This window comes from Eubalaena glacialis, chromosome 14 (genome assembly GCF_028564815.1).
Source record: "Eubalaena glacialis isolate mEubGla1 chromosome 14, mEubGla1.1.hap2.+ XY, whole genome shotgun sequence".
NCBI classification, from domain to species: domain Eukaryota; kingdom Metazoa; phylum Chordata; class Mammalia; order Artiodactyla; family Balaenidae; genus Eubalaena; species Eubalaena glacialis.
In genome coordinates this window covers 54,321,860-54,339,263 of record NC_083729.1, presented here as the reverse complement: position 1 = coordinate 54,339,263, position 17,404 = coordinate 54,321,860, and the positions used below count along the sequence as shown (strand labels likewise).

General features: G+C 34.6%; 1 protein-coding gene across 4 annotated transcripts in view; it reads left to right on the top strand.

The window, feature by feature from the left end:
• Nucleotides 1-17,404, top strand: part of WDPCP (WD repeat containing planar cell polarity effector) — a 548,844-nt gene that overhangs the window by 473,349 nt on the left and 58,091 nt on the right. For all 4 annotated transcript variants that reach the window (XM_061211054.1, XM_061211055.1, XM_061211053.1 and 1 more), the window contains one exon: nt 11,967-12,129. In XM_061211054.1, coding sequence (XP_061067037.1) covers nt 11,967-12,129 — 163 coding nt within the window. The remainder of the gene's footprint in view (nt 1-11,966; nt 12,130-17,404) is intronic.

Below are 17,404 nucleotides of genomic sequence, written 5' to 3'. Positions count from 1 at the left end.
AAACCCAAACAGACCCACACCAAGATATATCATAATTAAAATGGCAAAAGTTAAACAGAGGATTCTAAAGGCAGCAAGAGAAAAGCAAAGAGTTACTTACAAGTGAACCTCCATAAGGCAATCAGTGGGTTTCTCTGCAGAAACATTACAGGCTAAAAGGGAGGGGCATGATATATTCAAAGTCCTGAGAGGGAAAAAACCTGCAACCTAAGGTACTCTACCAAGCAAGATTATGATTTACAATAGAAGGAGAGACAAAGATTTTCTTGGACAAGCAAAAACTAAAAGAATTCAGCAATACTAAACCTACACCCTAAAAGAAATATTGAAACGTCTTCTCTAAATAGAAAAGAAGCAAGAATCTATAGGAAATGAAAAATCACAATAGGAAAGGCTAATTTATAAAAGGATTAAAGATCATCTAAGTAAGCCAGTACATAGATTAAAAAACAAACCAAAATTTTAAAAACGTAAAGTGATTATAAGTAAAACAAAGAGTAAAAGGATAAGGATGAAAATGTAAAATAGGACATCAAAATCACAAAATGTGGGGGAGGGGAGTAACAAACGTAAATCTTGTAAAATCTCTTAGAACTTGAGTGATTATCAGTTTAAAGCAGGTAGAAATAGTTATGGATAAACATACATGAACCCCATGGTAATCACAAATCAGAATCACAATAGATTCACAAAAACCTTGAATAAAGGTACTCAAGCATACTACAAAAGAAAATCCTCAAACCACCAAGCAAAAACAAAAAGAAATGAACAAAGAAGAACTACAAAAACAACTGGAAAACAGGAATAAAATGACACTAAGTACATACCTATCAATAATTACTTTAAATGTCAATGGACTAAATGCTCTGATCATAGACACAGAGTGGCTGATTGGATTGAAAACAAGACCCTGCAATATGCTGCCTACAAGAGACTCACTTCAGGATAAAAGACACACACAGACTGAAAGTGAGGGGATGGAAAAAGATATTTCATGCAAATAGAAAAGACAAGAAAGTGAAATAGCAATACTCATGTCAGACAAAATAGACTTTAAAACAAAGACCATAAAGAAAGAAAAGGACATCACATAATGATAAAGGGATGAATACAAGAAGCAGATATTGCACTTGCTAACATATAGGCACCCAATACAGGAGTACCTGAATATATTAAAAAAAAAAAAAAACTAACAGATTTAAAGGGAGAAATGGACAAGAATACAATAACAGTAGGAGACTTTAACACCCCATGGACATCAATGGACAGATTTTCTAGACAGAAAAACAATAAGGCAACAGAAACCCTAAATGACACAACAGATCAGTTGGACTTAATTGATATCTACAGGACACCACATCCAAAAAATTCAGAATACACATCCTTTTCAAGCACACAAGGAATATTCTCTCTCATAGACCAAATACTAGGCCACAAAACAAGCCTCAACAAATTTAAGAGGATAGAAATTGTATCAAGTATCTTTTCTGACCATGATGGTATGAATCTAGCAATCAACTACAGAAAGAAAAACAGAAAACACAAAGATGTGAAGACTAAACAATATGCAAATAAAAAATCCAATAGGTCAACAATGAAATTTAAAAGAAATCAGAAAATACCTCAAGACAAGTGAAAACAAAAACATAGCTACAAAATTTCTGGGATGCAGCAAAAGCATTTCTAAGAGGGAAGTTCATAGGAATACAGTCCTTCCTCAAGAAACAAGAAAAATCTCAAATAAACAACCTAACCTATCACCTAAAAGAATTAGAAAAAGAAAAAACAAAGCTGAAAATCAGCAGAAGGAAGGTAATAAGAAAGATAAAAGAGAAAATGAACAAAACAGAGGTTGAAAAAATAGAAAAGATCAATAAAACCAAGAGTTGGTTTTTTTAAAAGATAAACAAAATTGATAAACCTCTAGCCAAGCTCACCAAGAAGGAAAGGTAGAGGACCCAAATGAATGAAATAAGAAATGAAAGAGGAGAAACAAAAACTGATACCATAGAAATACAAAAAAAAAAGAGAGAATAATATGTACAGTTATGTACCAAGAAACTGGACAACCTAGAAGAAATGGACAAATCTCTAGAACATGCACCCTGTGAAGACTGAGTCAAGAAGAAACAGATAATTTGAACAGACTAATCACTAGATGTGAAATAGAATCTGTAGTAACAGAAACTCCCTGAATTCCCTGGCAGTCCAATGGTTAGGACTCTGCACTTTCACTGCCGTGGCCCAGGTCCAATCCCTGGTCGGGGAACTAAGATCCCGCAAGCCACATGGGATGGCCCCAAAAAAAAAAAAAAATCAACAAAAGCAAACAAAAAACTCCATACAAACAAAAGTCCAAGACTGGACAACTTCACTGTGGAATTCCACCAAACATATGAAGAAGAACATATACCTATCCTTCTCAAACTATTCCAAAAAACTGAAGAGGAGGGAAGACTCCCAAATTCATTCTCCAAGGCCATCATTACCCTGATACCAAACCAGACAAAAAACAGTAAAAAAAAAAAAAAAAAAAAAAAAAAAAGAAAATTACAGGCCAGTATCTTTGATGACTATAGATGCAAAAATCCACAAGTAAATATTAGCAATCTGACAATACATAAAAAGGATGATACACCATGATCAAGTTGGATTCAATCCAACAATACATAAAAAGGATGAAACACCATGATCAAGTTGGATTCATTCCAGGGTCACAAGGATGGTTCAATATACACAAATCAATGAATGTGATACACCACATTAAGAAAAAGAAAGGCAAAACCCATATGATCATCTCGATACAGAAAAAGCATTTGACAAAATTTGACATCCATTCATGATAAAAACTATTACCAAAGTGGGTCTAGAGCAAGGGTCCCCAACCCCTGGACCATGGACCAGTACCAGTCCACGGCCTGTTAGGAAATAGGCTGCACAGCAGGAAGTGAGCAGTGGGTGAATGAACGAAGCTTCATCTGCCACCCCCCATTGCTCACATTACCGCCTAAACCATCCCCCCAACCCCTGTCCGTGGAAAAACTGTCTTCCGCAAAACCGGTCCCTGGTGCCAAAAAGGTTGGGGACCGCTGGTCTTGAGGGAACATATCTCAACATGATAAAAGCCATTTACAACAAACCCACAGCCAACATAACAATGGTGAAAAGCTGAAAGCCTTCTCGCAAAATTCAGGAGCAAGAGAAGGATACCCACTCTCACCACTTCTACTGAACATAGTATTGGAAGTCCTAGCCACGACAATCAGGCAAGAAAAATAAAAGTATCCAAAGTGAAAGGAAAGAGATAAAATGTCACTATTTGCAGATGACATGATACTTTACGTAGAGAACCCTGAAGTCTCCACACAAAAACTAGCAGAATAAATGATTTCAGCAAGGTAGCAAGATACAAGATTAATATACAGAAATCTGTTGCATTTCTATACACTAATAATGAAATATCAGAAAGAGAAAGTTAAAATATCCTGTTTAAAATCGCAACAAAAATAATAAAGTACCTAGGAATAAATTTAACCAAGGAGGTGAACGACCTATACACTGAAAATTATAAAACACTAATAAAGGAAATGGAAGATGATACAAAGAAATGGAAAGATATTCCGTGCTCTTGGATTGCAAGTATTAATATTGCTAAAAAGTCCATACTACCCAAAGCAATCTACAGATTTAATGCAATCCCTATCAAAATACCCATGACATTATTCACAAAACTAGAACAAATAATCCTAAAATGTATACGGAATCACAAAAGACCCAGAATTGCCAAAGCAATCCTGAGGGGGAAAAAGCTAGAGGCATAACCCTCCTAGACTTTAAACTGTACTACAAAGCTACAATAATCAGAACAGCATGATATTGGGACAAAAACAGACAGATAGATCCATGGAACAGAATAGAGAGCCCAGGAATAAAGCCACACATGTATGGTCAATTAATCTACAACAAAGGAGGCAAGAATATACAATGGAGAAAAAGACATTTTCTTCAACAAGTGGTATTAGGAAAGCTGGACAGCTACTTATAAGTCAATGATATTAGAACATTCCCTCACACCATACACAAAAACAAACTTAAAATAATTTAAAGACCTAAATGTAAGACTGACTCCTAGAAGAAAATATAGGCGAAACATTCTTTGGCATAAATCATACAATTTTTTTTACATCTGACTCTCAAGGCAAAAGAAATAAAGGCAAAAATAAACAAATGGGACCTAATCAAACTTAAACGCTTTTGCACAGCAAAGGAAACCATCAACAAAATGAAAAGACAACTTATGAATTGGAAGAAAGTATTTGCAAACAATTGTCACCGACACAGGCTTAATATCCAAAGTATACAATCAGCTCATAAAACTCAATATCAAACAAACAAACAACCAAGTCCAAAAAATGGGCAAGAGACCTGAACAGACATTTTTCCAAGGAAGACATACAGATGGTTAAAAGGCCCATGAAAAAATGCTCAACATTGCTAATTATTAGAGAAATGCAAGTCAAAACCACAATGAAGTTTCACCTCACACCAGTCAGAATAGCTATCATCAACAAGTCTACAAATAATAAATGCTGGAGAGAGTGTGGAGAAAACGGAACCCTCCTACACTGTGGTGGGATTATAAATTTGTAGAGCTCCTATGGAGAACAGTATGGAGGTTCCTTAAAAAAACTAAAAATAGAGCTACCATATGATCCTGCCATCCCAGCAAATGTCTGGAGAAAACCATAAGTCAAAAAGATACATGCACCCCAATATTCATAGCAGCACTATTTACAATAACCAAGGCATGGAAGCAACCCAAATGTCCATCAACAAATGATACACTTAAGAAGATGTGGTATATATATACAATGGAATATTACTCGGCCACAAAAAAAGAATACATTTTGCCATTTGCAGCAACATGGATGGACCTAGAGAATATCAAACTTAGTGAAGTCAGACAGTGAAAGACAAATACTACATGATATCACATATATGTGGAATCTAAACCATAGTACTGATGAATTTAAATATAAAACAGACTCACAGACATAGAAAACAAATGCATGGCTACCAAAGGGGGGCGCAAATTAAGAGTATGGGATTAAGAGATACAAAATAGTATACATAAAATAGATAAGCAATAATGATTTACTCTACAGCACAGGGAATTACACCATCTTATAATAACCTATAATAGAATATAACCTGCAAAAAACAAAAACAAATCACTATGTTACACATATGAAACTAACACAATATTGCAAATCAACTAAACTTCAATTTTTAAAAAATGAAAAAGAAATTAACATCTTCTTAAACAAAAGCTAAAGGAATTCATTACTAATTCTAAGTAATGCCTAGAATTAAGCCTGCCCTACAATAATGCTAAAGAGTCCTACAAATTGAAATGAAAGGATGTTACACAGCAACATGAAGTGATATGAAAGTAAAAGCTACCCAGTAAACATACAGACAAATATAGAATGCTTTATTCCTGTGATTTTGTTGCATAAATCCACTTTTAATTCTTAAATAGAGTGTAAAAGACAAAAAGCCCCCCAAATATTTGCCCCATATATCTATGTTAATGGGTACAAAATATATAAAGATACAATTTTTAACAACAGTAACAAATTGGGTGCAGAAATGTAAAGGAGTAGAGTTTTTACATGGGATTGAAGATATTGGTTTAAAATTGATTTTTATTGCTTTATAAGGTATTTTGTTTAATTGAAATAACCAAAATGAAAATATCTACAGAATGCACCCAAAAGTAAAAGAGAAGGAAATCAAAGCATATCACTACAAAAAAGTCAAAGAAACTCACAGGAAGGAGTAAGTGGAGAAATGAGGGACAAAAACCACAAGACATACAGAAGACATACATAAGATGGCAATGGTAAATACTTCTGCATCAGTAATAACTTTAACTGTAAATAGATGAAACTCCTCAGTCAGAAGACATAGATTGGCTAATCTATATCTAATTTTTGGATTTAAAAAAGCAGGATCCAACAACATACTGCATACAAGAGACTCACTTTATATCTAGCAATGCACATAGGTTGAAAGTAAAAGGATGGAAAAATATATTTTGTGCAAATGGTAACCACAAGACAGCAGAGCTGTCTGTACTAATATCAGACAAACAGACTTCAAGTCAAAAACTGTCCCAAGAGACAAAGTACCTTATATAATGATAAACAGGACAACTCACCAGGAAGATATTTCAATTATAAGTGTTTGTTCACTAAACATGAGAGCTCTGAAATGAACCAAACAATGACAGAATCGAAGGAAGAAATAATAACAAACTAACAGTAGGAAATTTCAATACCCTACTTTCAGTTATGGAAGAACAATCAGACAGAATATCAGGAAGGATACAGAGTACTTGAACAACACTACACACCAATTGGACCTAAAAGACATATATAGACTACTCCATCCAATAATAGCAGAAAACACATTCTTCTCAAATGCACATGGAACATTCTCCAGGACAGACCTTATGTTAAGCCAAAAACAAGACTTAACAAAATTTAAAAGACTGAAATCATTAGGAAGATCTTTTCTTAACATAATGGAATGAAACGAGAAATCAACAGCAGAAGAAAAACTAAAATATCTGCAAATACATGTGTACTAGGGTTCTCCAGAGAAACAGAACCGACAGAACATAGATAGATATATGAGGGAATTTATTATGGGAACTGGCAGACATGTTTATGGAGATTGTGAAGTCCCACAATATGCCATCTGCAAGCTGGAGAACCAGGAAATCTGGTGGTGTAATTCAGTCTGAGGCCAAAGGCCTGCTGAGAACTTGTCACTGATGTAAGTCCCAGAATCCAAAGGCTCAAGAACCAGAAGCTCCAATGTCAGAGTGCAAGAGAAGATGGGGTCCCAGCTCAAGAAGAGAAAAAGACAATTTGCCTTTTCTCTGCCTTTTTGTTCTGTTTCAGCCCTCAACAGATTGGATGATACATGCCCACACTGATGAGGGTGGATCTTCTTTACTGATTCAAATGTTAACTCCTTCCTAAACCCCTTCACAGACATACCCAGAAATAATGTTTTACCCAACCATCTCAGCATCCCTTAGCCCAATCAGTTTGATATACAGAATTAACCATCACAACATGGAAATTAAACAACACATTCTTAAACAATCAATGAGTCAAAGAAGAAATCAAAAGGGAAAATATCTTGAGACAAGTGAAAATGAAAACACAACATACCAAAACTTAGGAGATGCAGTGAAAGCAGTGCTAAGAGGGAAGTTTATAGCAATAAATGTTTACATTAAAAAAGAAGAAAGATCTCAAATCAACAACCTAACTTTACAACTCAAGGAGCTAGAGAAAAATGAACTAAGCCCAAAGTTAGCAGAAGGAAGGAAATAACAAAGATCAGAGGTGAAATAAATGAAATAGAGATGAGAAAAACAATAGAAAAAATTAATAACACTAAGAGCTGATTGTTTGAAAATTTCAACAAAATTGACAAACCATTAGCTAGATTAACAAAGATAGCTGATTCACTTTGTTATAAAGCAGAAACTAACAAACCAAAGCAATTATACTCCAATAAAGATGTTAAAAAAAAAAAAGATGAAAAAAAAAGATGACTCAGAAACGGAAATCAGAAATGAAAAGGGGGCCATTACAACCAATACCACAGAAACAAAAAAGGATTATAAGAGAGTAGTATAAACAATTACATGCCAACAAATTGTAAAACCTAGAAGAAATGGATAAATTCCTAGAAACACACAACCTACCAAGAATGAATCATGAAGAAATAGAAAATCTGACCAGACCTATAGCTAATAAAGAAGTTGAATCAGAAAGAGAAGTGTAGGGCCTATGGCTTCACTAGAAATTCTACTAAACATTTGAAGAAAAATTAATGCCAAACCTCCTTAAACTTATCCAAAAAACTGAAGAGGAAGTAACATCTCAAACTCATTCTATGAGGCTATCATTACCCTAATACCAAAGCTAGACAAAGACACTAAAGAAAAGAATAGGGCTTCCCTGGTGGCACAGTGCTTAAGAATCTGCCTACCAATGCAGGGGACATGGGCTTGAGCCCTGGTCTGGGAAGATCCCACATGCCGCGGAGCAACTAAGCCTGTGTGCCACAACTACTGAGCCTGCGCTCTAGAGTCCATGCTCCACAACAAGAGAAGCCACCGCAATGAGAAGCCCGCGCACCGCAACGAAGAGTAGACCCCGCTTGCCACAACTACAGAAAGCCCACGTGCAGCAACGAAGACCCAATGCAGCCAAAAAAAAATAGCTAAATAAATAAATTTATTTTAAAAAAAAAGAAAAGAAAAGAATAGACTGGTGGAGATCAAGATGGCAGAGTAGAAGGACAGGGAGGTCACCTTCTGCCACAAACATATCAAAAATACATCTACATGTGGAACATTTCTCCTAGAAAACCAACTGAAAACTGACAGAAGGTCTCTTATACAACCAAAGCTACAAGAAAGAGGCCCACATAACCAGTCGGACGAAGAAAAAAAAGAAAATAGACCAATAACTCTGATGATTGTTGAAGCAAAAATTGCTAACAAAATACTACCAAACCAAATTCAGCAGAATATTAAGATTATACACCATGACCAAGCGATTTATTCCTAGAATGCAAGGATAGTACAACCTGAAAAAAATGAATGTAATATACCACATTAACAGAATGAAGGACAAAACCTATATGTACTTATCAATTAATGCACAAAAAACACTTGACAGAATTCAACACCCTTTCATAATAAAAACTCAACAAAGTAGGTACAGGAGAAAACTATTGATATAATAAAGAAGAACTCACAGTTAACATGGTACTCAATGGTAAAAAGCTGAAAGCTTTTCCTCTACAATCATGAACAAGACAAGGATACCCACTCTCTCCACTTCTATTCAACATAGTACTGGAAATCCCAGACAGAGCAATTAGGCAATAAAATAAATCAAAGGCATCCATATTGGAAAGGAAGAAGTAAAATGATCTCTATTTGCAGATGATATAATCTTATTTGTAGAAAACCCTAAATATTCCACTGAAAAGCTGTTAGAATGAATGAATTCATCAAAGTTGCAGGATACACAATTAACACACAAAAATCAGCTATGTTTCTATACACTAGAAATGAAACATCTCTAAAGGAAATTTTAAAAACAATTCCATGTACAAGAGCATCAAAAAGAATGAAATTCTTAAATCTAAGGAGGTGAAAGTCTTCTACACCGAAAAGTAGAAAACACTGCTAAGAGAAAATAAAGAATACAGTAATGAGTGGAAAAGCATCCCATGTTCATGGGTTGGAAGACTTATCATTGTTAAAATATCCGTATATCCCAAAGCAATCTACGTATTCAACGTAATCCCTATCAAAATCCCAATGATGTATTCTGCAGAAACAGAAAAACTCATCCGAAAATTCATATGGAATCTCAAGGGACATTGAATTGCCAAAACAATCTTGAAAAAGAAGAACAAAGCTGGAGAACTCACACTTCCTCATTTCAAAACTTACCACAAAGCTAAAAAACAGTATGGCACTGGCATAAAGGCAGACATATGGACCAATGGAATAAAATAAGCTGCCCAGAAATAAACCCTCACATATACAGTCAAATGATTTTCAACAAAGGTGCCAAGTCCATTTGATGAGGAAAGGACAGTCTGTTCAACAAATGGTTTTGGGAAAACTGGATATACATATGCAAAAGATGAAGCTAGACCCTTACTTTGCACCATACATGAAAATTAATTCAAAATGGATCAATACCTAAACATAAGACCTAAAACTAAAAAACTCTTAGGGAAAAAAAAAACAGGGAAAAATCTTCATGGCATTGGATTTGAAATAATTTCTTGAATATGACACCAAAAGTACAGGCAACAAAAGTAAAAATAAATAAACTGGACTATATCAAAATTTTAAACTTTTGTTCATCAAAAGACACTAACAACAGAATGAAATGACAACCCATGGAATGGGAAAAAATATCTAATTTATCTAAAAATATCTAAAATATCTAAAATCATAATCTGATAAGGGATTAATATCCAGAATATATAAAGTACTCTTGAAACTCGACAACAAAAATCAAACAACCTGATTCAAAAATGGGCAAAGGACTTGAATAGACTTATCTCCAAAGAAGATATACAAATGGCCAATAAGCACATGAAAAGATGCTCAACATCACTGATTATTATGGAAAAGAAAATCAAAACTATAATGGATATCACCTTACATTCATTAGGATGGCTACTACCAAAAAAATAACCAGAAGATAACAAGTGTTGGTTAGGATGTGGAGAAACTGGAACCCTTGTACATTGTTGGTAGGATTGTAAAATGGTGAAACCACAATGAAAACAATATGGTGGTTCCCCAAAAAATTAAAAATAGAACTTACATATTATCCAGCAAACCTACTTATATATGTATATATCCAAACAAATTGTATTCAGGGTATCAAAAAAAAATCTGCACACCCATGTTCATAGCACCATTATTCACAATAGCCAGGAGGTGGAAGCAACCCAAATATTCATGGAAGAATGAATGGATAAACAAAACGTGGTATATAGATAGAGTGGAATATTATTCAGCCTTAAAAAGGAAGAAAATCCTGTCACATGCTACAGTATGGATGATCCATGAGGACATCATGCTAAGTGAAATATGCCAGTTACATAAATAAAATACTGTACGATACCACTTACATGAGGCATCTAAAGTAGTCAGATTTATAGAAAACAAAGTAAAATGGTGCTGGATGAAAGGAAAAATGGGGAGTCTTTAATGGGTGTTCAGCATCAGTTTTGCAACATCTGGAGATCTGTTGCACAATAATGTGAATATACTTAATACTACTGAACTGTACACTTAAAAATGCTCAACATGGTAAAAATTATGTTTTTACTCTGTAGTCTAAAATTTTTTAACTAAAAAAAAAAAATACAGATACACTGTGGTTCTAAGGGCTGCTGGTTTTTAATAAGGTTTATGTTTTTTCAAGTATATATTTTTCACACTTCATTATGTTTCAAACAATTTTTAAAACAATGCTGTGTCAAAGTTGCCAATATTAAAGTTCTCCCTATTCATCTGTATGATGTGGGAATAGCAAACTCTCTATAAACACTTTAAAATTATTAGGAGCAAATATTGGAAAAAATATTTTCCTTTTAGTTTTCAAGTTGTGTGCTACATTTGAGAGAGTAAAATTTTAAAAATCTTACAATTTTCCAATATAATAAAATATTCCAGTTAATTGGTTAACAAAAAAAGAATACTTGATTAATAAAATACTGTTTAAAAACACTATGAATGGGGGCTTCCCTGGTGGCGCAGTGGTTGAGAATCTGCCTGCCAATGCAGGGGACACGGGTTTGAGCCCTGGTCTGAGAAGATCCCACATGCCGCGGAGCAACTAGGCCCGTGAGCCACAATTGCTGAGCCTGCGCGTCTGGAGCCTGTGCTCCGCAACAAGAGAGGCCGCGATAGTGATAGGCCTGCGCACCGCGATGAAGAGTGGCCCCCGCTTGCCACAACTAGAGAAAGCCCTCGCACAGAAACGAAGACCCAACACAGCCAAAACTAAATAAATAAAGAAATAAATTTTTAAAAAAAACAAAAAACAAAAAAACCCACTATGAATGGCAAGTTATAAATGAATTTTTAAAATCTGAACTCAAAAAAATTCATTATTCAGCTATCAAACTCCCCTGGTTGAGCTAAGTCTAAGAATAACATAAGTCATAGGGAACTGTGACTGCAAGATTTCCACTGTGCGCTACATAGTAAACTGACCAAAAAAAAAAAAAAAGTTTCATTGGGATATGTGAAAGTTTTCCTGTAACTGTACTTATGAACAAGTTAGCAGAAATTACATTTGTATTTGACTCATATCTTAATCCTTTTTTAACAGAACTCCTGGGGCCTTTGGACAGAGGGGATATGCTAAATGAAGCTTTTGTTGGCCTATCTTTAGCACCTCAAGGAGAAGACATATTTCCAGATAACCTCCCTCCCTTTTGTTCAATCTACAGACATATTATTCAACAAAGAACACTGAATGTCTCTGCTGACACGTAAGCTATGCTGAACTGAGAAAACTGCTCCATACAGGAGCAGTATTTAGTATTGAACAATTGAAATATTCCCTGTTTAAATGCAAACTAATAGTTAAGCAAGGAAATTTCAAAATGTCAAAGAAAAAAATGCACATTTTCTCATGGCTAGGATTTTGCAGTAGTTTGGTCATGGAAGAGCAGGCTTGATGGAGGCAGAAATATATGAAAAGAATATTGTTAGAATGAATGTTATCCCAGGCCAAATGAAACTACTATAACATACTAAATTCTATTTGTATTCTGTTGTTAAATTTTAGTATCATTATGTTATTAAAATATTATTCTTAGAATATTTACTTTGAGTTATAATTTTATACATTCATACTTATGCAAGCTTGCCACTCCTTTTTGAAATCTGATAAATGTTCATTTAATATCTATCCAGCTTGCCACATTGGGTTATTGAGAAAACAAAGAGAAAGAGTAAATATGAAATTAAAAACACTGGACAAATTAATAGCATTATTTATAATGATAATTATAATGTTAATTATGATGATGATACTGCTCTGAAGCTAAGGTCAGAAAACTTTTTGTGTAAAGGGCCAGATATTAAGATTTGGGGACCATGTAGACGCTATTGCAACTACTCAGCTCTGGTGCTATAGTATGAATGCTGCCGCAGACAATATATAAATGAATGAGAGTGGCTGTGTTACAATAAAACTTTATTTACAGAAACAGGTAGTGGACAGGATTTGGCCTCTGGTCTTTAGTTAACATACCTGCTCTTGAGGATCCCAACTATATGCAATAATTGTGAAGAGGCCACATTTTTTATACATATCATATATTACATACATGAATATAAGATACGATATATGATGTGATACGTGAAATATATATTTCATATCTATCAACTATACATATATACTTATAATATCCTTGAGAAAAATGCCTCAAATTACATAGATAAACAGTAAATGAAGGGGCAGGATTTCCAGGTATGGCAGAGTTTAGAGATCAGTAAATCTCCCCAGGAAACAATTATAAAACTGGACCTAAACTACCATTTCAGGGCTCTGAAAATCAAATAATGGCAAACGAATTGAGAAGCACTTATTTACGAAAAACTGCTGAACTTCTAGTAATAAAGTGGGAATCTGTGATGTTCTGGGGCTGCTCCCATCCTCCCACCACCCCCCAAGCTAGTTCAGCCTTGTAGTTCTACTCAGGTCAGACAGGTTGTGAAAACCAACAGTTGACTTTATCTGGAGCCTAAGAGTGAAAAAACCCCACCTGGCAGCAGTGTCAATAAAAATAGCAAACTCACTATCAGTAAAAGAAACAAACTTGATAGGAAAAGGAACAGGGAAAGTCACAGTTCTACGAGCCTGCTTATGTCAAGTGACAGAAGAACAGACTAGCCAGAAATTTTAAAAGGAGAGCCTGGAAATGAGAGAACCAAAGAGGGGCTAATTAAGCACTCTACACACACTCCTATGTAGATGTATGACCTCTCATTGTTTACTCTTTTTTTGTTGTTGTGCAAGACCCTAAATCTTCCTCTTATACTTTTTTCCTCCTTCACACCAGTTGCCAAAAGGTGCCTCTCCCTTTTTGCCTTTTATCACCCACCCATCTCCTCGCCCCAGAAGCTATGCATTTTAAAAACTGCCCCTTTGAGTTGCATGTTACTTTTAAGTCCCTTCCATGTAGTCCCTGCTCTGATCTACAAGAGCACCAGGAGTTGGAGAAATCATGCACTGGGATTTGGGTTTTTTTCCATTTTACTTACAATTATATTGAAGTTTGGACATTCTCTGTCTTCAAGTTATGCCAAAGGTGTAGTTTTCATATAGTTTAGCTTCTCCCATGAGTTTCAATCCTCCCTTCCTTTACTGTGTTCTGTATTGTTTATAGAGGAAGTACTGGGACGTAGAAAGGAAGGCAACCTCTATTATCTTCAGCCGCCTGAAGTTTCACCTCTTTATTTACTTTTTAAAAAGCAATTTTACCGAGGCATAATTTACATGTACCATAAAATTCACCCATTGTAAGTATACAATTCAGTGATGTTTGGTAAGTTTATAAAGTTGTGCAACGATCACAGTGCAGTTTTAGAACATCTCGGTCACCCAAATAGCTTCCTTGTGCCAAGGTACAGTCAGTTTCCACTCCCACCTCTAGCCTGAGCCAATCACTGGTCTGCTTTCTGTCTCTAGAGAAATCTTATATAAATGAAATCATACGACCTGGACATGTCATTTAAATGGAGTCATACAATATGTTGTCTTTTGTGTCAGGCTTCTCTCACTTAGCATTATGTTTTTGAGGTTCATACATATTGTAGCATGTAGTTCATTCCTTTTTAATTGTTGAACAGTATTCCATTGTATAAATATCCCACATTTTGTTTATCTACTCACCAGCTGATGAATATTTGAATTATTTCCAGTTTGCGGCTATTATGAATAATGTTACTAATAAATATTTACATATACATCTTCAAGTAGACATTTGTTTTCATTTCCCTTGGTTAGATCTTCTGGAGTAGAATTGGTGGATCATATTGTTGTTGAGTCTATATTTATCTTCCTAGTTTTAAGAAACTGCCAGATTGTTTTTCCAAAGTGACTGTAACATTTTAAATACCCATCAGCAATGTATGAGGGTTCCAGTTTCTCCATGTTCTCACCTATGATTGGTATTGTCAGGTTTTTTTATTATAACCATTTTACTGGGTGTAGAGTTGTATCTCATTATGATTTTAACTGCATTTCCCTAATGACTAATGATGCTAGACATTTTTATGTGGTTATTAGCCATTAGTATATCTTCTTTGGTGAAATATCTATACAAAACTTTTGTGCATTTTTTAATTGGGTTGTTTTCATATTACTGAGTTATAAAATTTATTTATATATTATATAGTCTGAATATAAGTCCTTTATCAGATACATGCAAATATTTTCTCCCAGTCTGTGGCTTGCCCTTTCATTTTCCTAACAGTGTCATTTGAAGTACAAAAGTTTCAAATTTTGGTGAAGCCCAATTTACCTTTTCTTTTTTATCAATTGTGCTTTTTGTTTTGTACATAAGAAATTCTTTTCTAACCTACAAACCCCAAAATTTTCTCTTATGTTTTGTTCTAGAAGTTCTATAGTTTTAGTTCATACTAATTTCCATGTATGATGTGACATAAGGGTCTAAATTCATTATTTTGTACATGAAAATCCAATTTTCCGAGCACCATTTGTGGAAAAGGCTCCTTGCCCCAATGAATTGCCTTTGCAATTTTGTCAAAAACTCAGTTACCCATAAGTGTAAAGATTTCTTTCTGGATTTGCCATTATGTTCCACTGGTAAATATATTTATCCTTACACCAATAATTCCCTAGACTTTGTCATACTGAGGGCACTATTGAACCAGAATTTCACAAAATACATCCAATACCACAAAAATAAACAGGAAAAATATAAACAGTTCCATACAGAGTTACTTTAAAGGAACAGAAAATGAAAATCAATGCACGTCAACTGAGGAAAATTCTCTCCCCCAAAACAACCATGAAGTAGAAGAAAACTGTACAGCAACACTCCAAGCAGAATTAAATAAACCCAAACAAGCAACTGGGTACATGGAAACCCACTCTGGATTAAAAAGACAAAAACTAAGAAGGAAAGGAAGGAAGAGGAGAGGAGAGGGTAGGAGGGAAGAGAGGAAGTTCACTGAATTCAAGAAAGAAAAAGAAGAAAAAGATAATGTTATCTGAGAAATGAAAAATTCAAGGCACTCAAGTGAGAATAAACTCAAATTAAAATTTAATAAAAGACACTGAAAATGGCAGAAAACAAAAGAATGAAAAGGAAGTAAAGAAAGAAATTTTTAAAAGTCAGGGAGAAAGTAATGGAGTGGGAGATAAGGCAAAAAAGCATTAGCATTTATACATTTTGATTCCTTGAAGAAGAAAAATAAAACAATGGAATAGAATTAATATTTAAAACTATAATCCAGGAAAATGTTTCAGAACTAAATTTTTTTTAAAAACACTTGAATCTACACATTGGAAGATCCTACCAGATGCCTGAGAAAAATTATCTTAGAACAATCAGCTCTGAGACATATCCCAACAAAACTCTTAGATTTCAATGATTAATTTTAAAAATCTTCAAGGCCTCCTGGTAAAGAGATCAAATAACTTATATATGATAAAAACTCTCCAGAAAGTGGGCATAGAGAGAAGCTACCTCAAGATAATAAAGGCCATATATGACAAACCCACAGTAAACATCATTCTCAACAATGAAAAACTGAAAGCATTTCCTCTAAGATCAGGAACAAGACAAGGATGTCCACTCTCACCACTATTATTCAACATAGTTTTGGAAGTCCTAGGCACAACAATCAGAGAAGAAAAAGAAATAGAAGGAACCCAAATTGGAAAACAAGAAGTAAAACTGTCACTGTTTGCAGATGACATGATACTATACATAGAAAATCCTAAAGATGTTACCAGAAAACTACTAGAGCTCATCAATGAAATGTGGTAAAGTTGCATTATACAAAATTAATACACAGAAATCTCTTGCATTCCTATACACTAACAACAAAAGATCAGAAAGAGAAATTAAGGAAACAATCCCATTTACCATCACAACAAAAACAATAAAATACCTAGGAATAAACCTACCTAAGGAGGCAAAAGACCTGTACTCAGAAAACTATAATATACTGATGAAAGAAATCAAAGATGACACAAACAAATGGAGAGATATACCATGTTCTTGTATTGAAAGAATCCATATTGTCAAAATGACTATACTACCCAAAGCAATCTGCAGATTCAATGCAATCCCTAACAAATTACCAATAGCATTTTTCACAGAATTAGAACAAAAAATTTTCCAATTTGTATGGAAACACAAAAGATCACAAATAGCAAAAACAATCTTAAGAAAGAAAACAGAGCTGGAGGAATCAGGCTCCCCAACTTAAGACTATACTGCAAAGCTACAGTCACCAAAACAGTATGGTACTGGCACAAAAACAGAAATATAGACCAATGGAACAGGATAGAAAGCCCAGAGATAAACCCATGCACCTATGGTCACCTAATCTATGACAAAGGAGGCAAGAATATACAATGGAGAAAAGTGATGCTGGGAAAACTGGACAGCTACATGTAAAGAAATGAAATTAGAACACACCCTAACACCATACACAAAAATAAACTCAAAATGGATTAAAGACCTAAATGTAAGGCCAGACACTGTAAAACTCTTAGAGGAA